General features: G+C 44.6%; 1 protein-coding gene and 1 long non-coding RNA gene across 11 annotated transcripts in view; one reads left to right on the top strand and one right to left on the bottom strand.

Annotated features, from left to right (window-relative positions):
* LOC741290 (zinc finger protein 850-like) overlaps nt 1-24,251 on the top strand; it is a 35,803-nt gene extending 11,552 nt beyond the window's left edge. For 2 of the 9 annotated variants that reach the window (XR_010154111.1, XR_008541367.2), the window contains 4 exons: nt 19,821-19,901; nt 20,065-20,191; nt 20,814-20,909; nt 21,866-24,251. Coding sequence is in view for 2 of the 9 variants with exons in the window: in XM_054674938.1 (XP_054530913.1) it covers nt 20,065-20,191; nt 20,814-20,909; nt 21,866-21,984 (342 nt within the window). In the remaining 7 variants the exon portion in view is untranslated. Of the gene's footprint in view, nt 1-10,783; nt 10,873-19,820; nt 19,902-20,064; nt 20,192-20,813; nt 20,910-21,617 lie in introns of those variants that run through there. The other 7 variants (XR_010154113.1, XM_054674938.1, XR_010154112.1 and 4 more) reach the window with 6 other exon arrangements.
* The window catches only part of LOC129138233 (uncharacterized), a 90,849-nt gene that overhangs the window by 28,821 nt on the left and 36,987 nt on the right, over nt 1-25,041 (bottom strand). The window contains exon 3 of one of the 2 annotated variants that reach the window (XR_008541373.1): nt 10,867-12,247. The exons of the other annotated variant lie outside the window; for it this stretch is intronic. This is a non-coding gene — a long non-coding RNA (uncharacterized LOC129138233). Of the gene's footprint in view, nt 1-10,866; nt 12,248-25,041 lie in introns of those variants that run through there. 2 annotated transcript variants of the gene reach the window in all.

The following is a 25,041-nucleotide window of genomic DNA, read 5'->3' as shown; positions in this document are numbered from 1 at the left end:
TATCCTCTTATAAATAGGTCTGTGGGGGTAAGAGATGAGGTTCTATAGATCCTGGAATCAGGGATGGGGAATCTGTGGGGTCCCTGGGGTGAGAGATGAGGGTCTGTAGATTAGTGATGGGTGGTCTTTTGGATAGTGATGAGATCCATGGAATCAATTCTTGTGGGTATGTTGGGTCAGTGATGAGGGAATCTGGTGTCAGTGACGGGATGTGTGTGGAATCAATGAGAGAGTGTGGAATCAATCTGTGAAGGCCAGATTTGTGGTGTCATCTCTCAGGCTGACACATCCTGACCTGTGTGACAGTGGTGGAAATTCTATGGGGTCAGAGTGTGACAGTCAGTTCCTTGCCACTGGGTGTTCTGGGTCCGGCCAAGGGCACAGATTCCCTTACCTGATCCTGGCTGGAGAGGCCCTTCTCACGGACTCCTCATGTGAAAGGCGGTTTTTGTTTTTGTTTTGTGGTGGGGGTGGGTGGGTTGGCTTTTCCTTTTGGGTTTGGTTTTGCCTCTTAGAGACCACAGACACATCCAGCTTTTAGGAAGACATTTTTGTCTGGGCGATCGCTAGTTCCTTTGGGCCAAGCCATCTAATGGGAACGAAGCTGACCTCAGCGCAGTTCAGATCTAGATGGTCGCTTTAAGGGGTCCACTCGGGGGCATGCAAGTGGGTTGTGGCTTTGAGTGGCAGGTGGGCGGGAAGAAACAACTAAGAAAGACACACGAGAGGTCCTCAGGCTTGATCTGTCACAGCTAGAAGAACAGCTTCCTTAACCCATCAGGCGCTAATGGGAGGTGCCTCTGGGCTGCAAGAGGCTGGCAGAGGGGGACTTCCAGACCCAGAAAGTCTGGGCACAGAAGCCTATTACTGCCAGACGCTGAGGAGTTGCCGTGGGAACCAAGGGCCTTTCAGGTCAGATCAGAGCCTTTCTCAGACAATTCTTTGGGTAACTGGCAAGCTCCTGTCCAGCGCACACCCCTATGAATGCTTAGTGTGCCATCTCGGGCAAGTCTTCTTTGGTCTGAGAGACACTTGTTTCTTAAATCCCTGCGCTAATCTCGCCGTCTGCTCCTACGTAGCCCAGGCATTGGCCGCATGCTGGTCCTTTCTTTCCTGACAGGCGGGCAGTCTCCCTCCAGCTTCTGGGACGACAGTTCAAATTATGGAGGGGGGGTGCGTGTAGGGCAGCAGTGCCCAGGGGAGTATGGGGGAGTTGGGGGAGCAGAGGCTCATTTTTCTTTATAGCTCAGATTCCCAAGCCTGTGACTTTGAGAATCTTTGTCTTCCTTGCAACATTTCAATCTGAGGCTCTTTTGGAGAGGGCAGAGTTGGAGCCAGATGGAAGAGTGGTGGGGAGAGGAGTGGGTGGAGGGAACATGGAGAATGTTTCAGGTGGTGTCTTTATTCCTGGCACCTTACTTTGCCTACTGGAGTTTCCCAGTCTGTTCCAGATGCACTCTCTAGACCCTGAGAGGGCCTGAGGAGGCATGTTAGTTACCAGTGTGGTGGAGATGGAGTGCCGGGAGGTGGAGGTTGCAGTGAGCCGAGATCACGCCACTGCACTCCAGGCTGGGTGACACAGCGAGTCTCTGTCTCAATAAATAAATAAACAAATAAATAAACAAACAAATGGAAGGGAAAAAACACAATATAAAACCAAGTGATTCTAAAAGTAACAATATATCATAATGCCTAAATATGTGTAATTGGTGGGGCATGGTGGCTCTGATGTATCATAATGCCTAAATTTGTGGGATTGGTGGGGTGTGATGGCTCCCGCCTGTAATCCTAGCACTTTGAGAGGCCAAGGCCGGTGGATCACCTGAAGTCAGGAGTTTGAGACCAGCCTGACCAACATTGTGAAACCCTGTCCCTACTAAAAATAGAAAAAAATTAGCCAGGTGCTGTGGTGGACACCTGAAGTCCGAGCTACTAGGGAGGCTGAGGCAGGAGAATCACTTGAACCCAGGAGCAGAGGTTGTAGTGAGCCGAGATTGCCCCATTGCACTCCACCCTGGGTGACAGTGTGAGACTCCCTCAATAAAAAAAGTTTGTGGGACCAATTCCAATCGAGTCCAGGGGTCTCAGTTGGCCAAGGCAGTCTCAAACTTCTGACCCCAAGTGATCTTCCTGTTTCGGCCTCCCAAAGTGCTGGGATTATAGGCGTGAGCCACCATGCCCAGCCTCCCCTCCTTTTCACTCAGGGATTTTAAATGTTTTATTTGCTCCATCTGTTATGTATGATTGCCTTGATGATTTCAGCTTGAATTAAAATTACATATTTTTGCCTGTGTTTATTAATATTTAAACATATTAAAATAATACATGTTCATAATGAAAATGAAACATTACAAATAAATACACAGGAAAGGCAGTATTCCCCTTCCAGTTCCACTCTTGAAATAACCAGTTAACAAGATGATGAACATCTTTCCATGATGTTCTCCAAGAGTCATATAATTATTTGCAATCATACAATGGCATATACAGCTCAGGTGCGGTGGCTCACGCATGTAATTCCAGCACTTTGGGAGACTGAACCGGGTGGATCATTTGAGGTCAGGAGTTCAAGACTAGCCTGGCCAACATAGTGAAACCCCATCACTACAAAAAACACAAAAATTATCTGGGCGTGGTGGTGGACGCTTGTATTCCCAGCTACTTGGGAGGTGGAGGCATGAGAATCACTTGAACCTGGGAGATGAAAGTTACAGGGAGCCGAAATTGCATTACTTCACTCCCACCTGGGCGACAGAGTGAGATTCCATCTCAATAAATAAATAAATAAAGATAAAGAAAGAAAGAAAAAAGAAAGATGAAAGAAACAAAGAAAAAAGGAAGAAAGAGAGAAAAAGACAGAGAAAGGAAGCACGAAAGCAAACAAGCAAGCAACCAAGAAAGAAAGAAAGAAAGAAAGAAAGAAAGAAAGAAAGAAAAAATAGAAAGAAAAAGAAATCATGTGCTCAGATTGCTAGGATCGATGGTAAGAACAAATCCTCTAGCGGTGAAAATGTAAGAAGGAAAAAGAAATTTCTGTTAGTCTTGTTTGTTGTACCCCAAGCTCTAAAAATACAGACATATGTGTGAAAAGTACTTAGTTAAGATGAAAAAGGCATTAAATTTGTGCATGGAAATCATAAACAGAAATGTGTTCTGATTGACAGCAATTGGGTCAATGCTATCCAAGGTGCAGGCATCCACTGCGGGTCTTAGAACACATCTGCAGATAAGGGAGGGCTACTATATAACGTTTCTTTATTTTTTTCTTTAATTATAAAACATTCTCCTTTTTTATATAACAATTTGCCATTGATATCACTTTAGGTATAAAGATATTAGGATATCTTTATAGTAGATAAAAAGCTAACTCATTATTTGTAAGAGTTAAAGTATCTTCCACTATATGAGCATTTAAAATGCTAAAGTACTTTTGCCACCAAAAATAGTGCTTCTGTAAATATTCTTTTACTTGTACCTTTATTAATTTTTACTTCTGCTGAAACAAATTGCATGAGGAAACAAATGTATGTGTATAAAATGTAATATATGTATATATATTTAATATATGTATATACAACTTAATATATACACATACATACAATAACATACCCAAATTTTTGGTTGTTTTTTGAGGTGGAGTTTTGCTCTGTCGCCCAGGTTGGAGTGCAGTGGTGTGATTTCAGCTCACTGCAACCTCCACATCTTGGATTCAAGTGATTCTCCTGCCTCAGCCTCCTGAGTAGCTGGGAATACAGGCATCTGCCACCAAGTCCAGCTATCTTTGTCTTTTTAGTGGAGATGGGTTTTCACCATGTTGGCCAGGCTGCTCTTGAACTCCTGACCTCAAGTTGTCCACTGACTTTACCCTCCCAAGGTGCTGGAATTACACATATGAGCCACTGCACCTGGCCTAACGTATACAATTTAATGTATATACAAATATAGGTTGGGTGCAGTGGCTCACTCCTGTAATCCTAGCACAATGGGGAGCTGAGGTAGGGGATTGTTTGAACCCAGGAGCTTGAAACAAGCCTGGGCATCATGGTGAAACCCTGTCTGTACAAAAAACACAAAAATTAGTTGGGTGTGGTGGCACGTGCCTGCGCTCTCAGCTACTCAGGAGACTGAGGTTGGAGGATAGCTGGAGCCCAGGTGGTCGAGGCTGCAGTGAGTTGTGATCATGCCACTGCACTCCAGCATGGGTGACAGAGTGAGACCCTGTCTTAGACAAAAGCAGATATATGGATTATATGTATGTGATCTTTGACAAAGTCAACAAAAGTGAGCAATGAGGAAAGGACTCCCTATTCAACAAATGTTTCTGGGTTAACTGGCTATCCACATGCAGAAGACTGAGTCTGAGCCCCCTACCTTTCACCATATAAAAAATTAACTCCAAATGGATTAAAGATTTAAATATAAGACCTCAAACTATAAAAATACTGGAAGACAACCTAGGAAACACTCTTCTCAACATCGGCCTTGGCAAATAATTTTTGGCTAAGATTCCAAAAAAGCAATTGCAGCAAAAACAAAAATAGACAAGTGGTACCTAATTAAGCCAGAAGCTCGGAGGCCAGTTTGGGCAGATCACAAGGTCAGGAGTTTGAGACCAGCCTGACCAACATGGTGAAACCCTGTCTCTAATAAAAATACAAAAATTAGATGGTGGTGATGCACAACTGTAATCCCAGCTATTCAGGAGGCTGAGGCAGGAGAATTACTTGAACCTAGGAGGCAGAGGTTGCAGTGAGCCGAGATCGCACCACTGCACTCCAGCCTGGGTGACAGAGCAAGACTGCCTCAAAAAAAAAATTAAAGTAAAATAAAAGCGTAAACACAACAAGACAAACTATCAACAGAGTAAACAAACTACAGAATGGGAGAAGATATTCACAAACGATGTATCCAACAAAGGCCTAATAATATCCAGAATCTATAGACAACTTAAACAAATGGAACCCTTACTCTGTAGCAAGTTCTGTATGCATAAGCCTCTCTTTGTTCTTATTTTGGTGGCCTCTGTTTATTTACACAAAGAGGAAGAACTGCTATTCCCATAAATCATGGCTTTCAAAATGATCACAGTTCACTGGGCGTGCTTGCTCATGCCTGTAATTCTACCATTTTGAGAGACGGAGGCAGGCAGATCACGAGGTCAGGAGATCAAGGCCATCCTGGCCAACCCAGTGAAACCCCATCTCTACCAAGAATACAAAAACATTAGCCATGATTGGTGGCATGCACCTATAATCCCAGCTACTCAGGAGGCTGAGGCAGGAGAATCACCTGAATCCAGGAGGCAGAGGTTGCAGTGAGCCGAGATCATGCCACTGCACTCCAGTCTGGATGACAGAGTAAGACTGTCTCAAAAAACCCAAACTGGTCAGGCTCGGTGGCTCACGCCTGTAATCCCAGCACTTTGGGAGGCTGAGGCAAGTGGATCACAAGGTCAAGAAATCAACACCAGCCTGGCCAAGATGGCGAATCCCCAACTCTACTGAAAAATACAAAAATTAGCCAGGCACAGTGGCAGGCACCTGTGATCCTAGCTACTTGGGAGGCTGAGGCAGGAGAATCACTTGAATCCAGGAGGCAGAGGTTGCAGTGAGCTGAGATCTCACCGCCGCACTCCAGCCTGGGCAATAGAGTGAGAATCTGTCTCAAAAAAAAAAAAAAAAAAAAAAAACCCATGGAGAAACTCCATCTCTACTAAAAATACAAAATTAGTCAGGCTTGGTGGCACATGCCTGTAATCCCAGCTACTTGGGAGGCTGAGGCAAGAGAATCGCTTGAACCTGGGAGGCAGAGGTTTCAGGGAGGTGGAAGGTGAGGTGAGCCAGGATCGTGGCATTGCACTACAGCCTGGGCAACAAGAGTAAAACTCTCTCTAAAAAAACAAACAAACAAACAAAACAAAACAAAGAAAAATACACACAATTTATTTCCTGGTTTGTGATAATCTGTGAAATATATTTTTAAATGAATTGGAATTCAATACAGTACTATTCACACCCCAAATACTCCTAATATTTCCTTTCCCAGATGATGACCTGGTACTCTTCCTAGGGCTTGACTTCTCCCTACAGGTCCCCAGTACAAGTATTTGTGATTCTGAGTCAATTCATTGTCTACATGTGTGACAATGCAATGCTCTTGTTGTAGAGTACCAAGATGAGGCAGGTCCAAACTGCACATTTGTAGAGAACATAGTATGTGTGCAATTGAACATGTATGTGGTTGTGATACTGAAAACAATACAAACTTAGGCCAGGCGCAATGGCTGATGCCTGTAATCTTAGCACTTTGGGAGGCCAAAGCATGGAGGTCACCTGAAGTCAGGAGTTTGAGACCAGCCTGGCCAACCTGCTGAAACTCTGTCTCTACTAAAATACAAAAAATTAGCTGGGTGTGGTGGCAGGCACCTGTAATTCCACCTACTCCGGAGGCTGAGGTGGGAGAATCGCTTGAACCCAAGAGATGGAGGTTGCAGTGAGCTAAGATCACACCACTGCATTCCAGCCTGGGTGACAAGAGTGAAACTGCATCAAGAAAAAAAAAAAAAAAACATTGGCCTTGGGCATTTCTTTAGGTTGGCTCCTGTGTTCTATTTATAGCATGCCTTTATCAGGGGGTTGGGGTGTGGGACTAATTACCAACTTTCTGGCACCATAAAGTGTTTTGATTCATCTGGTATTTTCCCTGACCCAGACGTGGAATAAACCATTTATTTAAAGATCCTTGGTTTCTTTCATTGAAAAGTATTATTTACAAAGCACCAAAATCTTGGGCTGGGTGAGGTGGCTCAGGTCTGTAATCTCAACACTTTGGGAGGCTGAGGCAGGAGGATCCCTTGAGGCCAACAGTTTGAGACAAGCTTGGGCAACACAGTGAGACCCCCATCTCTATTTTTAAAAACCAAACAAAAACAAAATCGCCAAGATCGGGGTGACACGTGTGCTCATTGCTATGGGTGTGTCATTGCTTCTAGGCCCTCTTAGTGGGCAGAACTAGGAAATATATTGTATGTATACTAACACACATGCCACATGCCTAATTCGTGTATTTATTCAGCCTTACTGGAAGCATTCTTTTTTTTTTTTTCCAGACAGGGTCTCGCTCTGTCACCTAGGATGGAGAGCAGTGGCATAATCTCAGATCGATGCAACCTCCACCTCCCAGGTTCAAGTGATTCTCCTGCCTCAACCTCCTGAGTAGTTGGGACTACAGATGCATGCCACCATGCCTGGCTAATTTTTGTGTTTTTAGTTGAGACAGGGTTTCACCATGTTGGCCAGGCTGGTCTGGAACTCCTGACCTCAGTGGATCTGCCTCCCTTGGCTTCCCAAAGTGCTGGAATTACAGGCATGGGCCTCTGTGCCTGGCCAAGCATTCTTAATGGGAGTGATATTGCCCCTAAGAGGGTGAACATTGGTTATTGAAGGTAAAATGAATTATAGTAGTTGCAATGGTTTGTGGCCTTCCACAATTTTTTTTTTTTTTTTCAGAGAGGGAGGCTCGCTCTGTCACCCAGGCTGGAGTGTGGTGGTGCAATCTCTGCTCACTGCAACCTCCACCTCCTGGGTTCAAGCAATTCTGCCTCAGTCTCCCAAGTAGCTGGGATTACTGGCACACACTACCACGCTCAGATAATTTTTGTATTTTTTGTAGAGACGGAGTTTCACCATGTTGGCCAGGCTGGTCTAGAACTACTGATCTCAAGTGATCTGCCTGCCTCGGACTCCCGAAGTTCTGGGATTACAGGTATGAGCCACCATGCCTGGCCTATTGCACAAAATTTTACTCCTTGGTATTTAATTTCTCTCAAATATGATGGGCAGCATTAATCATTTTATGGAAGATAAAAAATCCATGCAAGATCAGGCCATGCACAGTGACTCACACCTGTAATCTCAGCACTTTGGGAGGGCAAGGAAGGTGGATCACTGAAATTCAGTAGTTCAAGACCAGCCTGGCCAACATAGTAAAACCGTGTGTCAACTAAAAATACAAAACAATTGCCCAGAAGTGGTGGCACCTGCCTGTAATCCCAGCTCCATGGGAGGCTGAAGCAGGAAAATCGCTTGAACCCAGGAGGCAGAGGTTGCAGTGAGTGGATCGTGCCACCGCCCTTCATCCTGGGTGACAGAGTGAGCCTCCACCTCAAAAAAAAAAAAAAAAACTTTGCAAGATCAGTGTTACAAAATGATGGCAAATTGATGGCTATACCTGGAAGACTTTTTTTTGATTGAATGCTCTATCCCAAAGTTATATGAGAGGTGGTCTCTGTGTGTCTATTGGCTGCCTTGTGGATAGTATTTATGATTGATCCTCAGTGCTTTGGGAATTATGTAAAATAGTTTATATTACGAAAGTAATTCAACCTAGCATTAATTGTGTTAAGTGTTGAAAATGAAAAGTGTTGACTACATCTGAATGAATGAATATCTGGCCAACTGGTTTTGTTTTTTTTTTTGTTTGTTTGTTTGTTTTTGTTTTTACAGATGGAGACTCACTCTGTTGCCCAGGCTGGAATGCAGTGGCATGATCTTGGCTCACTGCAACCTCCACTTCCTGGGTTCTAGCAAGTCTCCTGTCTCAGCCTCCCGTGTAGCAGGGACTACAGGTACATGCCCCCACACCCAGCTAATTTTTTGTATTTTAGTAAAGACGGGGTTTCACCCTGTTGCCCAGGCTGGTCTTGAAATCCTGAGTTTAGGCAATCCACCCACCTCAGCCTCCCAAAGTGCTAGGATTACAGGCTTGAGCCACCGCTCCCAGCCTAGCTTACAGTTTTATTGAAAACCCCATTTAACTCAAAACAGCTTGTTTCTTATGAATAATAGTTTTTGTTTGTTTGTTTTTTGTTTGTTTTTACAAACGGCTATGAAATCATCAAGATTTGTGGATCATCAATAAAAGAAACATCCTGATAAAGTCGAGAAACAGAATATTTAAAAAGTTTAAAATAGAATTTTGAACTGTGACACTGTTACTTCTTATTTAATAAAGACAAGCTGCGGGGTGAGGTGGCTCACACCTGTAATCCCAACACTTTGGGAGGCCGAGGTGGGTGTATCACGTGAGCCCAGGAGTTGGAGACCAGCCTGGGTAATATGGTGAAATCTTGTCTCTACTAAAAACACAAAAACTAGCCTGGCACAGTGTGTGCACCTGTAATTCCAGGTACTCAGGAGGCTGAGGCAGGAGACTCGCTTCAACCTGAGAGGCGGAGGATGCAATGAGCCGAGATTGCAGCACCATGCTCCAGCCTGGACTATAGAGCAATACTTGGTCTCAAAAAAAAAAAAAAAAAAAAGGATAAGCAAACAAATTATGATGAAATAATTGCCTTACAAAATTGCAGAAATAGGCCAGGCGTGGTGACTCACGCCTGTAATCCCAGCAATTTGGGAGGCCGAGGCAGGCGCATCACCTGAGGTCGGGAGTTTGAGACCAGTCTGGCCAAAATGGTGAAACCCCGTCTCTACTAAAAATACTAAGTTAGCCAGGCATGGTGGCACATGCCTGTAATCCCAGCTACTCGGGAGGCTGAGGGAGGAGAATCACTTGAGTCCCGGAGACGGAGCTTGCAGTGAGCTGAGATCATGCCATTGCACTCCAGCCTGGCTAACACAGCGAAACTCTGTCTCAAAAAAAAAAAAAAAAGAAAGAAAGAAAAGAAAAGAAAAGATTACAGAAATCATTGTAAAACCCCATAGTGCTTTATACTTGCTGAAACTGTCACAGGACTCACATGAGAGACGGTAACTTCAATAGTGATGTAACACATTGCCACTATTTCACAATCACTCCTATTGAGCAATAATTCAATTCAAAGGTGCATTAATGAGATGTCAGGTAATACCAAAGAGTAGCTGATTAATCAAGTAAGTTTCCTATTCAGATCAATGAAATCAGTTACTGAGAGTGAGGCCTGACGATAGGACATGTTTGTTATTTCAATAATGACTGCAAACTAGAAGAAGAGATATTGTTTGTAAAATCTTTAGACGCTGACCGTACCAGAGCATCTATTCTTGCTGCTATAAAAACTTGGTTTGGGGCTGGGAGCAGTGGCTCACGCCTGTAATCTCAGCACTATCATTTTCTCACATGAATCGGAAAATGCCGACGTCTGCATCCTAAATCTAAACTAATTTCCCACTCACTTGCTAAGCTTCAGTCACACCAGGCTGCTTTTTGTTTCTGGAATGCTCCAAGTGCTCTCTGATTTTTCAGGGCCTTCAGTGTAACTGTGCCTCTGCTTGGAATACCCTTCCACACTGATGACTCCTCACCACCAAAGCTCGAGGGTTATCTCTCAGACACCCGTCCTATCAATGCTACGGGAAGGATCCCTCAAGTTACTGCTTATACCACCTATTGATATATTTCATAGTATTTATCACAATATAAAATTACTTCATTTTCCCCTTTTAATTTAAAATCTTTTTTTTTCTCCAGACTAGAATGTAAACCTCATGTGGGCAGCAGACATGTCTGCTTACTTTTTTTTGAGACGGAGTCTCGCTCTGTCACCCAGGCTGGAGTGCAACGGCACGATCCCGACTCACTGCAACCTCCACCTCCCGGGTTCAAGCGATTCTGCTGTCCCAGCCTTCCAAGAAGCTGAGATTACAGGCGCCCACCAGGCCCGGCTAATTTTTGTATTTTTAGTAGGGGAGCAGTCGGGCTCTGGACTACATTTCCCGGAGGATTCCTCAGGCCAATACCACGTCTCGCGAGATTTCGGCTTCCTCTTAGCCAGGTGGCAGAATCTTTCGCTGTGCCCAATTAGCTGCTGCCGCGCCCTGGAGTCCGGAGTAACTTGGCCAGGCTGGCCCCGAGCGGAACTAGAGAAAGCTGAGGGTGAGGAATCCGGCTCCGGTCCTTTTGTGTGTGGAGGGCTGAGGAGAGGAGTTTGCGTGTGTGATTGCCATGGTTGCCGTGGGTCTTCGTGGTCTGTGACTGTGGCTGCGTGGTGCTGACTCTGGGTGATCAAGTGGGCGCTTGTGACTGTGCGCGCTCGGAGTGGATGTGTGTGTCCTGGACGAGCCGCGTTGTGTGTGCGGATGTGGACAACCGGTGACTGTGTGGTTGGGGCTGCGTGTCCCAGGGTGGATGTGTGACTTTGCGTGTGTGTGCAGTACTGTGTGTGCGTGAGTTGCAGGTCTGTGGCTGTGCAGGTGCAACTTGTGTGGCCCCGTGGTCTGTGTGAGAGAGGAGAGTGTGACTGGCTGTGAGGCAGAGGGTAAGTGGATGTAGGGAGGCATGTGTGTGATTGGAACTTTGTGTGTCCCCTTGAGAGAAAAAAACCTTTAGGGAGTTAGAGCGGTTCCTTGGTAAAACTCCTTTAAACAGAGAAACAGCCAGAAAAATCAGGCTGCAGGCACAGAGAAGGAAAACTAGCAAAGGGGGTTGTCCTAAAGACATTCCTCAGCTGCATTGATAAGGGACCGAGGTCCAACATAGAAATGCCTTTGTCCTTTGTGTGACCAGCGGGCTTCCAGGAAATAGTCGCTTTTTTGTGGGCATGTATACTGTGGGCTCTGTTAGATTTTGAAGGGAAGGCGAAGGTTAAAGAAAGAGAGAGAGTTGGCGGCTCTATGGAGGGGACCAACTAAATGCCAGAGCCCACTGCCGCTTACAAGCTGGAGTAATTATAGGCCTGGGCAGGAGGGGTCTGGGCAGTATAGCTTGTTGCCTGGGATGTTTCTTGGGCCTTTCCCCAGCAGGATGTGATAAGGAAGTCAGGCGGTTGGGGAGGATGTTTCTCGCAGCCCAAACCCCAGTGGAATGTTTCCCTCTGAACAGGGTCTGTGAAATGGTGGGGGCTTACAAATCGGTGCAGCTTGGACTAACAGGCTCCGGCGGCCACTTTATTTTCTGGACATGCTTTGGACTGTGAGCCGAGCCTCTATGAATCATCACTTCAGCCTCTGATTGGTCCTGGGCCAAACTTTCACTTCAGCCCCTGATTGGTCTTGGGCCAAAATTTCACTTCAGCCTCTGATTGGTCCCAGGCTAAGGTCCCGGGCCAAGCGAAGTAGTGCTATCTCCAAGACAGCTCACAGACCAGTGAGCACATTCTTCCTCTTCCCAGTTCACAAAACCCCCAGATTCAGCCTCCTAGTTGGCAACCCTCTTTCGGGTCCCCTCTCTGCTGGGGAGAGCTTTCTTCTTTTGCTTATTAAACTTCTGTTCCAAACTCATCCTTTGTGTCCACGTTCCTTAATATTCTTGGCTGTGAGAGAAAGAAGGCAAAGACAAGAGCCTTTATCCTAACAACTCAATTGTTGGAGAGAAGATTCATGCATATTCTATGTGGCATCACACGCCATAGCCCTGGGATTGAAAGCCGTGCAGTTTAAGGGATGGTGTTAATCTCAGTCCAAATAGGTAATAAGATCTTTCACGTTGCTATATTTTAGGGGTAGGAATGAGATTGGGGGTTTGATCAATAGTTTGCCCATAGGACCAGGGATTTGCCCAGTCATCTGTGAGTAAATGCTTGGGCCAGTTTCCATGCCTGTATTGAATTAAATACTCATACGGTTCTGTGATTTTGTCAAATACAGATTTGGTCTTTGTCCCTATTTCCTGGCATACAACTCCTAAAATCCTTGGAATGTCCTAAGGGCTTGCTTTTTTTTTTTTTTTTTTTTTGAAATGGAGTCTTGCTCTGTAACCCAGGCTGGAGTGCAGTGGCGCAATCTCCACTCACTGCAACCTCTGCCTCCCGGGTTCAAGCAATTCTTCTGCTTCAGCCTTCCGAGTGGACTACAGGCATGTGCCACCATGCCCGGCTAATTTTTGTCTTTGTTTTCTTTTTGAGTAGAGATGGGGTTTCACCATATTGGCCAGTCTGGTCTCGAACTCCTAACCTCAAGTGATCTGCCTGCCTCGGGCTCCCAAAGTGTTGGGATTACAGGCGTGAGCCACCGCACCCAGGCTTTGGCTTTTTATATGTTAGTGATTGACCGATAGCTTCAGGATGTGGACTGGTCATCAGAAAGACCAAGGCAGGATTAGAGGGTTGGGACTTTGAGCCCCTACCCTCCCACCCCTGGGGAGTGGAGGGGACTGAGGATTAAGTTGATGGCAAGTGGCTAATGGTTTAATCAATCATGCATGTGTAATGAGGCCACCTTACAAACCCCAAAGGAGTGGATTCGGAGAGCTTCCAGAGAGCTGAACACATGGAGGTTCCTGGAGGGTCGTGCCCAGGGAGGGGATGGAAGCTCTGTGCCCCTTCCCCCATACCTCGTGCTAGGCATCTCTTCATCTATATCCTTTGGAATATCCTTATAATCAAATAGTAAATGTGTTTCCGTGAGGTTTGTGAGCCATTTTATTCTAGCAAATTAATCAAACCAAAGACGAGGTCGTGGGAACCCCAAATTAAACCCATCAGTTAGAAGTTCCAGAGGCTGGGACTTGTGACTGGTGTCTGAAAGGGGGGCAGTTTTGGGGGCTGAGCCCTCAATCTGTGAGGTGACACTGTCTTATGGCAGATATCAATTGTCAGAATCAAATTGATGGACACCCAGCTGGTGTCTGCTGCAGAACTGATTCCTTGCTTGGTGAAAGGGAGAAATCTCATATTTTGAGGCCACAGAAGTCTTCTGGGTAGATTGTTGTGGTTTTGGTGTGAAGCAGAGGAAGAACACAGGTTGAGTTTTTTCCAAATGGGTTCACATTGGGGGTCCTCAACCTCAAATCCATCAACTCCATCGCTGAATTTTTATTTATGTATTTATTTTTATTTATGAGGTAGAGTCTCACTCTGTCTCCCAGGCTGGAGTTCAGTGGCACGATCTCAGCTCATTGCAACCTTGATCTCCTATGCTCAAGTGATCCTTCTACCTCAGCCTGCCAAATAAGCTGAAACCAGAGGCACACACTAGCACTATGGTGTAATTAAAAATAATTTTCAGTAGAGAAGAAGACTCACTATGTTGTCTGGGCTGGTCTTGAACTCCTGAGTTCAAGTGATCCTCCCCCTCTGCCTCCAAAGTGCTATGATTGCAGGCATGAGCTTCCTCATCTATCACTGATTTTCTCTTTCTTTCTTTCTTTCTTTCTTTCTTTCTTTCTTTCTTTCTTTCTTTCTTTCTTTCTTTCTTTTGACAAAGTCTCACTCTGCCTTGCCTAGGCTGAACTGCGGTGGTGCAATCTTGGTTCACTGCAGCCTCCACCTCCCAGATTCAAGTGATTCTCCTGTCTCAGCCTCCTGAATAGTTGGGATTACAGGTGCCCGCCACCACACCCGACCAATTTTTGTATTTTTAGTAAAGAGAGGGTTTCACCGTATTGGCCAGGCTGATCACGAACTCCTGATCTCAGGTGATCTACCTGCCTTGGCCTCCAAAAGTGCAGTGGCAGGGTCAGGGCGTACTGCAGCCTTGACCTCTGGGGCTTAAGGGATCCTCCCTCCTCAGCCTCCCAAGTATCTGGAGTATAGGCATATGGCACCATGCCAGGCTAATATTTGTAATTTTTGCACAGACGGGGTTTTGCCATGTTGCCCAGTCTGGTCTTGAACTCCTGAGCTCCAACAATCTTCCCACCTGAGCCTCCCAAAGTTCTGGGATTACAGGGAAGAGCCACTGCACCCGGCCTATCACTGCATTTTTAAAGGGAAGGAGGACTATAGTGAGATTCACTAAGGCTTACAGAAAAGGTAGAACCCCAGATAGATTTAAAGACAGAGATTATAATATTCTTGAGATGATAATATCCAAATTTAGCTTTCATAGATAGGGAAATTTGAAGTACATCAGACTATAAGTTGGCATTTTGTGCAACGAATTAAAACTACGTTTGAAAGAGAGCAATTGCATATTTGTTACTGAGTAATATTAAGCAACCATGAAAATAAATAGAAATAACCAAGAAATTGTTATATTTAAATCCTCCCTCCTTTTTTGGAAAGAGAAGTATTGATATTTTTGGATTCTAATCAAAACTTCTCTTTTAAAATAAAATTGATGATTCTATGGAGATAGGGAGGGAATAACCTATGTTTATTGAACACCTGATATTCCACTTACCCAAATGTCATTTATTCTATATTCTAGGTTTTTGTTGAGACAGGGTCTTTCTTGCTCTGTTACCTAGCCTAGAGTGCAGTGGGGTGGTCACAGCTCACAGAGGTATACCACCATGCCTGGCATTTTATTTTATTTTATTTTATTTTATTTTATTTTATTTTATTTTATTATTTTAATTATTTTATTTTATTTTATTATTTTATTTTATTTTATTTTATTTTATTTTTGCAGAGACGGTGTCTCCCTATATTTCCCAGGCTTGACTTGAACTTCTGGGCTCAAGCAATCCTCCTGCCTTGGCATCCCAAAGTGCTGGGATTATATGCATAAGCCACTGTGCTCAGTCAATATTATAGTCTTGATAGTAGAAGTGTCTCAGTGTACTGGAAAACTTTGTCTAAATTTTGAAAAAATATTAAAAAACACGTTGGTTTTATTTGGCCAATACTGATGTCTTTGCTCCTTCATTATTTATTGGCATTATTAGCCTGTTGACTTTCAATTTCCTTACATCCCTTTCACTCCATTTCTTTTATTTTGCACCCCAAATAGAAACTCCTTTTTTTTTTTTTTTAGATGAATTCTCGCTCTCGGCTCTGGTGACCCAGGCTAGAGTGCAGTGGTGCAGTCTCATCACTGTAATCTTCACCTTCCAGGTTCAGGCAATTCTCCTGCCTCAGCCTCCCAAGTAGCCTAGATTACAGGCATGCGCCACTACACCCTGCTAATTTTTTGTATTCTTTTTTTTTTTTTTCTTGAGATGCAGTTTCACTCTTGTTGCCCAGGCTGGAGTGCAATGGCATGAACTCTGCTCACTGCAACTTCTGCCTCCCAGGTTCAAGCGATTCTCCTGCTTCAGCCTCCCAAGTAGCTGGGATTAGAGGGTGAGCCACCACACCTGACTAGTTTTTGTATTTTTAGTAGAGACAGGGTTTTGCCATGTTGGACAGTCTGGTCTGGAACTCCTGATCTCAAGTCATCCACCTGCCTTGGCCTCCCAAAGTGCTGAGATTACAGGCATGAGCCACCGTGTCCAGCTTTTTTGTATTTTTATATTTATTTATATTTTGATAGACAGTCTGGCTCTGTTGCCCAGGCTGGAGTGCAGTGGCACAGTCTCGGCTCACTGCAACTTCCGCCTCCCAGGCTGAAGCGATTCTGCTGCCTCTGACTCCCCAGTAGCTGGTATTACAGGCAGCTGCTATCACACCTGGCTACCTTTTGTATTTTAATTAGAGACAGGGTTTCACCATGTTGGCCAGGCTGGTCTTGAACTCCTGACCTCAGGTGATCTGCCCACCTTGGCCTCCCAAAGTGGCCTTGCTTGAGGCCAGGAGTTTGAGACCAGCCTGGCCAACATGGTAAAACCTGCTCTTTACCAAAAATACAAAAAAAAAATTAGCCAGGTATGGTGGTGTGTGCCTGTATTCCAAGCTACTTTGATGGTTGAGTCACAAAAAACACTTGAACCCAGGAGGCAGAGGTTGCAGTGAGCTGTGATCACCTCACTGTACTGTAGCCTGGGTAACAGATTGAGACTTGTCTCAAGAAAAAAAAATTCTTGGCAGGACGTGGTGGCTCACACCTGTACTCCCAGCATTTTGGGAGGCCAAGGTGGGTTGATCACCTGAGGTCAGGAGTTTGAGACCAGCCTGACTAACATGGAGAAACTCTGTCTCTCCTAAAAATACAAAATTAGCTGGGCATGGTGCTGCATGCCTGTAATCCCAGCTACTCAGGAGGGTGAGGCAGGAGAATCGCTTGAACCCAGGAGGCAGAAGTTGCAGTGAGCCGAGATCACACCACTGCACTCCAGCCTGGGCAACAAGAGCAAAACTCCGTCTCAAAAAAAGAAAAAAAAATCTTTACTTTGGATAAATACTTAGAAATGGAATTTCCAGGTCGGCCTTTAGATATTATTAATGGATTTAATATGAAAAACCTTTACTTGAGGATGTATAAAGCTTTAAAAGACAGGGTCCCTATTCTTAAGTTGTAAATAAAGCAGCATTTGTAAGGTAATATTCAGAAAACATCAGATAATATTCTATAAAGTCCTCCTGTTCTTGCTGATGACATTGGATGGCCAGTTAAGGATGACACTTCATGCTGTCCCCTGCAACCACAGTCCTGACATGCCTAAATGATACTGGCCCTATGAGAACACTGTGGATGTGAAAGCATTTCCTCAGGTTATCTTTTTAACCTGCTGGTTTTAATCTAATGATGGGATATCCAAAGTGAATCTAACGGAGTGACATGATTGTGGATCTGTTGGGGGGAATCAGAGACAGCTAGAGCAAGGGCAGACATGTGCTGAACTCATCTGTCTTAAGAGCCGAAGCAAGCAGCAGTGTTACTAGCAGAGCTACTGCACATCTGTACATGTGGCTCCAATGGCTCTGACCTGTTTTTTTCCCAGTATGAACCTAATACATGAGGCAAGTTAGAAAATCAGAGTTGGCCAGGCATGTGGCTCATGCCTGTAATCCTAGTACTTTGGGAGCCAACGTGGGTGGATCACTTGAGACCACGAGTTCCAGACCATCCTCGGCAACACAGTGAAACCCCGTCTCTACTAAAAATACAAAAATTAGCTGGGTGTGGTGGCAGGCACCTGTAATCCCAGCTATGGGAGGCTGAGGTTGCAGTGAGCCAAGATCAGGCCACTGCACTTCAGCCTGGGTGACAGAGCAAGGCTGTCTCAAGAAAAAAAAAAGGGGGAAAGGAAAGGAAAGAAAATCACAGCTTGTTAGGCACTTGCAGCTAAACACATATGCACAAAAATTATTCAGTAAAAGCAAAACAGTTTTGGTGTATCTTGAGATTTTGTTTTATATCCAAAGGAAGACTATATCTTTCATCTTTGAACTAGTCTTTGGAAAATGCCTTCTATATAACAAATCTTATAGTTTTCTTCTAATTAGGTCTTGAGGTCTCTCAGGAGAATGGCTATAAACTCTACCTCACTCTAATGGGGCTCTAGGGGAGGGGCCTGTGGGTCTTTACAGTAGCTTTTCACCGGACATTTCTTTTTCCTGGACAACAGCCTAATGCTCAAGTATCTGACCCATGACCAGGTGTCTCACAGGAAACTTGTTTATACTGGCAGATGCCCTTGTAACTTTTGTCTGACCTGTGTGCAGTTTATTCCTACCATGATACCCACTCTTTTTTTTTTTTTTTTTTTTTTTGAGATGCAGTCTCCATCTGTTACCAGGCTGGAGTGCTGAGGCATGACCTTGGTTCACTGCAACCTCCACCATCTGGGTTCAAGCAATTCTCCTGCCTCAGCCTCCCGAGTAGCTGGGACTACAGGCACGTGCCACCATGCACAGCTAATTTTTGTATTTTTAGTAGAGTCAGAGATTCACCATGTTGTCCAGGATGGTTTTGATCCCTTGACCTCATGATCTGCCCTACTCAGCCTCCCAAAGTTCTGGGATTACAGGTGTGAGCCACCGCGCCGGCCTTTTTTTTTTTTTTTTTTTTTTGAGACAGGATCTTGCTCTGGTGCCTAGGCTGGAGTGCAGTGGCAGGATCACAGCTCACTGTGGCCTTGACCTCCTAGGCTCAAGCAATCCTCCCACCTCAGCCTCCCAAGTAGCTGGGACTAGAGGCATGTCCCACTACATCTGGCTAATTTGTATATGATATGTATTTTTGTAGAGATAGGGTTTTGCCATGTTGCCCAGGTTGATCTTGAACTCCTGAGTTCAAGCAATTCACCTGCCTTGGCCTCTCAACGTGCTGTGATAACAGGTGTGGGTTACCACACCCAGCCAATGTACATTTAATTATCAAAGTGCTATCTATACTATTTTATGGAAGTACTAATTATCAAAGTGCAATAGAGGTTTTGTTGTTGTTGTTGTTGTTGTTGTTGTTTTTCTTTTGAGACAGAGTTTCACTCTTATTGCCCAGGCTGGAGTGAGTGGTGCGATCTCGGCTCACTGCAACCTCCACCTCCCAGGTTCAAGTGATTTTCCTGCCTCAGCCTCCCAAGTAGCTGGGATTACAGACATGTGTCACCACACCCAGCTAATTTTATATTTTTAGTAGAGACTAAAATGGTCTCTCCATGTTGGTCAGGCTGGTCTCGAACTCCTGACCTCAGGCGATCCATCCGCCTTGGCCTCCCAAAGTGCTGGGTTTACAGGTGTGAGCCACTGTGCCCGGCCAATAGAGGTTTTTAAACTTTTTGTAGATATTTTTGAAAGATCCTGTCTTCCTTTAAGAAAAGAGACAAGGCTGGGTGTGGTGGCTCATGCCTGTAATCCCAGCACTTTGGGAGTCCAAAGCAGGTGGATTGCTTGAGCTCAGGAGTTTGAGAGTAGCCTGGCCAAATGGCAAACCCTCATTTCTACTAAAAATAAAAAAAAAAATTGGCTGGACATGGTGGCGCACGCTTATAATCAAAGCTAATCAAAGCTAAGGTGAGAGGATCACCTGAGCCTGGGAGGTTGAGGCTGCAGTGAGCTGTGATTGTGCCACTGCACTCCAGCCTGGGCAACAGAATGAGACCCTGTCTCAAAGTGAAAACAAAAACAAAAAAATGAAACAAGATAAAAAAAAAAACAAGAAAGAAAATGGTAAGGGGGAAGTGCCTATTTATTGAGCTTTTGTTGTAAATAGTAACTTGCATATCAGATGTTTACTGTAATATTCTTGAAGCTTTGCCAGGCCTACAGCTTGCTGTGTGCTTTTCAACTCTATTTCATTTATTTGGGAAATAATATATCAATGTACTTTATTCATTCCCAGCTCTAACCATGGAATACTGGGAATGTCCCATTCTATGAAGGAGGTTTGTCGGCCACAACAGGAATATTCATGAACATGGAGGTACTTTGTTGAAGTTACACTAATTTTTTTACTCTTCCCCACTCTCAGCCTAGCCGGTCTGCACACTATATTCTCTCCATCCTTCAGCACCCTTCCATCTTTTCCTTCATCTTAAAAACCTTTCCTTTAATTTCAACAGCGCTGCCTGGGTTTGTCATTTCAGGGGTTGGGCATGTTCCAGGATCTGTCTATAGACTTCTCTCAGGAGGAATGGGAGTGCCTGGACACTGCTCAGAAGGACTTACAGAGAGATGTAATGATGGAGAACTATAGCAGCCTGGTCTCACTAGGTAAGGATGTCTATCCCCAAATAACTCATGAGTTTTTGGTGTAGCTTTCACTTGTCTGGGTGACTTTTCACCTGCTGCCTAGGGAATTGTTTTGTGTTTAGTAGATTAATAGATGGGCAGCTCTTTGGGGTCCTTCCATCTTCTCCATGCTTCAGACCTTTACACCTTCTTCTAGTCCTTCGTGAGTACTAAGGGACTAACTTTGAATTCAGGAACAGCAGGAGTATGTCTTACTTCTTTTCTTTCTTTCTTTCTTTCCTTCTTTCTTACTTTCTTTCTTTCTTTCTTTTTCTTCTTTCTTTTTTTTTTTTTTTTTTGAGATGAAGTCTCACTCTATCGCCCAGGCTGGAGGGCAATGGTGCGATCTCGGTTCACTCCAATCTTCATCTTGGGTTCAAGCGATTCTCACGTCTCAGCCTCCTGAGTAGCTGGGATTACAGGCACTGGCCACCATGTCTGGGCAATTTTTGTGTTTTTAGTAGAGATGGGATTTCACCATGTTGGTCAGTCTGGTCTTGAACTCCTGACCTCAAGCAATCCACCTGTTTTGGCCTCCTAAAGTGTTGGGATTACAGGAGTGAGCCACTATGCCTGGCCATCTTACTTCTTTTCTTATAAACAGGTCTCTCTATCCCTAAGCCTGATGTGATTTCCTTACTGGAGCAAGGGAAAGAGTCCTGGATGGTTTCAAGGGACGTACCAGGAGGATGGTGCCCAGGTGAGTAAGGACTGAGCAGATGGGGAAGGCACTGCTGTTTAGAACCCAGCCCATCAGGGAGGCAGCACCATAAAGGTATTGGTTGAGGAATCTCTTCTGCAAGGTCCCATGTAAGAGTTGTGGCCTGACACATGGAGGAAAGTCAAGATACCCCCAACACACACATTTTTTAAAATTTTTTTTAATTTGAGAGAGATTCTTGCTCAGTCACCCAGGCTGGAGAACAGTGATGCAATCTCGGCTCACTGCAACCTTCACCCGCGGGTTGAAGCGATTCTCCTGCCTCAGCCTCTAAAGGAACTGGCATTATAGGCACCTGCCACCATGCCCAGCTAATTTTTGTATTTTTAGTAGAGAAGGCGTTTCACCATGTTGGCTAGGCTGGCCTCGAACTCCTGACCTCAGGTGATTCACCTGCCTTGGCCTCTGAACGTGCTGGTATTACAGGTGTGAGCCACTGTGTCTGGCCAAGGACCCCCTTTTACCTCCACCTCTTCAGTCTGTGCTACCCTCTTGTCATAATTTCTTTCCATTTTAAAGAATAACGTTCCCTTCTTCAGAAGCCATCCTGTTTCCTCTATCTTGGAGCTACTTCTTTCCCTTTAAAATTTAAACCCGTGTTGTTGCTTTAAAAACAAATCTTTTAGAATATATTTATTTTTCATACTGATCCTTGACTTTTTTTTTGCCTTGTCTTTTCTTGTCTAGTTTTCCTTTAATGCAGCCATTTCATGCATCAATGGATATTCATTCAGTACTTTTTTTTTTTTTTTTTTTTTTGGATACAGAGTCTCACTCTGTAGCCCGGGCTGGAGTGCAGTGGCGTGATCTTGTCTCACTGGAAACCAATAAGAAACGCTTCGGGATGACCTCCCTACCAGCACAGGAAAACCATTCCTGCGCATTTCTGCGCTGGAACGCCTACCTTTGGTGACATTTCCTGCACTTTCTTGCAGATTTGTACCAGGCACTGGAGAACCTCCCACCTGGTCCATGCCCGGCTCCCGGTGAACACCGAGACCCAACCTTGTGCACAGCCAGTCTTGTCATCAACAAACAGGCTAGTAAATTATAAAAAATAAAATAAAGGAAATGTAGCTGGGCGTGGTGGCATGCGCCTGTAATCCCAGCTACTCCGGAGGCTGATGCAGGAGAATCGCTTGAACCCAGGAGGTGAAGGTTGCAGTGAGGCGAGATCGCGCCACTGCACTCCAGCGTGGATGGCAAGAGCGAAACTCCTTCTCGAAATAATAAATAAAATAAAGGAAATGGGGCCGGGCATGGTGGCTCACGCCTGTAATTCCAGCACTTTTGGTGGCCGAGGCAGGCGGATCACTTGAGGTCAGAAGTTCGAGACCAGTCTGGCCAACATGGTGAAACCCCTTCTCTACTAAAAATAAACAATTAGCCAGGCATGGTGGCGGGCGCCTGTAATCCCAGCTATTTGTGAGGCAGAGACACAAGAATCGCTTGAATCCCGGAGGCAGAGGTTGCAGTGAGCCGAGCTCGTGCCACTGCGCTCCAGCCTGGGCGACAGAGCAAGACTCCATCTTAAAATAAAATAGGCCGGCCGAGGGTCTCATGCCTCTAATCACAGCATTTTGGAGGCTGAGGCGGGTGGATTTCCTGAGCTCAGGAGTTCAAGACCATCCTGGCCTACATGGTGAAACCCCATCTCTACTAAAAATGCAAAAATTAGCCGGGCATGGTGGCGCATGCCTGTAATCCTAGCTACTTGGGAGGCTGAGGCAGGAGAACCGTTTCAACCCAGGAGGCGGAAGTTGCAGTGAGCCGAGACCGCCACATTGCACTCCAGCTTGGGCAAGAGGATTGAAACTCCATCACAAAAATAAATAAATAAATAAATAAATAAATAAGAAATAGACAAAGCAAATCTTAATGCATGAACTCAAACAAATGCTTTCACTGCCAGGCTCCATCTTTGCAAAACCGAACCTAGGACAATGTGAACGTTTCTAACTAGCAATTCTGGAGGACAGATCAGGGAGGCGGCGTGAGCTTGCTTTTCTGCAATTTAATTGACTGGTCAGTAAAGTCAGTGTTTGCAGGCATTTTCAATGTTCTGTAGTGGGCTTCAGTGCCTGTGGCAGGCCGGGTTTCCAATAGCAACCAGAACAGTTTCTACTAACCCTTTACTATAATTTTGATGAATGCATAAGTTAACGTTAAAGAAATGGAGAAACTGGTGCCTGAGTATCAGGGATGGAATGTGAAAACAAACCCATTGAGACCCCGTCTGGGTTTTCTCAGACCCTAAAATCTGATCGAATAATGATAGCATTCGTACACATTCACCTCGGCCTCTCTTAAGATTCAAAAACTTTCCAAGACTCTAGGGAAATCTTTCCAGACGCGAAACCCGAGTTAAAGATTAGATGTTGATTGAATGAAACACTCCTGCTTGTAGGTGCAATCCCACAGGGAGCTTAAGATGTATATAAGCACTAGAAAAAAAAAACTTGTAACTTTGAGTTGATCTGGTGATTTACCTGGCGCTTCTCTCTGTAAGTGGCTGCAGAAATAAACTTCCTTCTTTCCCAGTCTGTCTGTATCTTAGTATTGAACAATTGCGTTGGAGCTGCCCAGCAAAGTCCTCTTCTATGTGGTTATCTGGGACTCCTTTTGGAGGGAACATTTTAAATTTTCCATTTCAAAGCATTCTGTTGGCCTTCTTACAGTTTTTCTCTGCCTACCCTGGGACCTGAGTTCTCCTGGACGTGAATCTGCAGCCACAGAGCCTAGAAGCTCATTCCTCCACATTCTGTGACTGTTCCCCAAACACAGGGAGAATTTGCAGAAAATAAGCCCAAAAATCTTGCCATTCTTTGCAATAAAACCCCACATTACAAACTGCTGAAAACAGGATTTTAGCCTGAATAGATTTTTCCTCTATTTGAAAGCCTTTACAATTTTGGAGAGAAGTTTCCAAATCAATCAGTAAGTACCCCCCACCCCAGGTTTATCCTTATGTAAAGTGCCCCCTTTGCACATGCAAGATTGAATAAACCTTGAAAATATTATGCTAAGTGAAAGAAGCCGGTCACAAAGGACCACATGTTATGTAATTCCATTTAAATGTCCAAAATAGACCAACACATAGAAACAGAAAGTAGATTTGTGGTGGTCCAGGATTAGGGGAGTTGGGGGGAAATGGAGGGATATGGTGTTTACTTCAGGGTAATGAAAATGATCTAAAATCTATTGTGGTGATGTTTGCATAACAGTGCAAATATACTGAAAACCACTGAATTTTACACTTTAAATCAGTGGCTTCTGTGGTATGTTATCAATATTTCTCAATAAAACTTCAAAAAAATAGTGCCTATCTGTCTTTTTGTGTATTATTCCTCCAGAGTCCAGTCCATAGTTTTTACATTTGATGAAGAAATTAAGATTTTCTTTCTTCTTCCTCTTCTTTTTTTTTGAGACAGAATCTCCCTCTGTTGCCCAGACTGGAGGGCATTGGCACAATCTTGGCTCAGTGCAACCTCCAGGCTAATTTTTGTATTTTTAGTAGAGACAGCGTTTCACCACGGTGGCTACACTGGTCTCAAACTTCTGACCTCAAGTGAGTCCCCCACCTTGGTTTCCAAAATTGCTGTGATTACAGGCATGAGCCACCGCACCCAGCCCAAGATTAAGTTTCTGTTGTTTTGATGCCCTAGGGACATCTTATTCTACCTTAATTTCTGACGCATCATCTCAGTGGAAATTTTACATTAGGCCCCAAAGTATTTTCCTCTTTTTAAGATTTTATCAGCTGAGTACAGTGGCTCACACCTGTAATCTCAGTACTTTGGGAGGCCAAGGTGGGAGGATCAGTTGAGCCCAGGAGTTCAAGACCAGTCTCTGCAATATAGTGAGACACACATATCTACAAAAAAATTTTAATTAGGTGGGCATATTGGTGCATGCCTGTGGTCTCAGCTTACTACGTAGGCTGAGGAGGGAGGATCACTTGAGCCCAGGAGGTTGAGGCTACAGTGGCCATGATTATACCACTGCACTCCAGCCTGGGTGACAGAGCGATAACCTGTCTTAAAAAAAAAAATGATTGGAATTTTTTTTAGAAAACAAAGTATACACTTAGTGACTTGATACAAATGAATGA

Source organism: Pan troglodytes, chromosome 21 (assembly GCF_028858775.2).
Source record: "Pan troglodytes isolate AG18354 chromosome 21, NHGRI_mPanTro3-v2.0_pri, whole genome shotgun sequence".
Taxonomy (NCBI): Eukaryota; Metazoa; Chordata; class Mammalia; order Primates; family Hominidae; genus Pan; species Pan troglodytes.
Note: the sequence above shows the minus strand (reverse complement) of the source record. Positions and strands in the feature narration are given on the sequence as shown.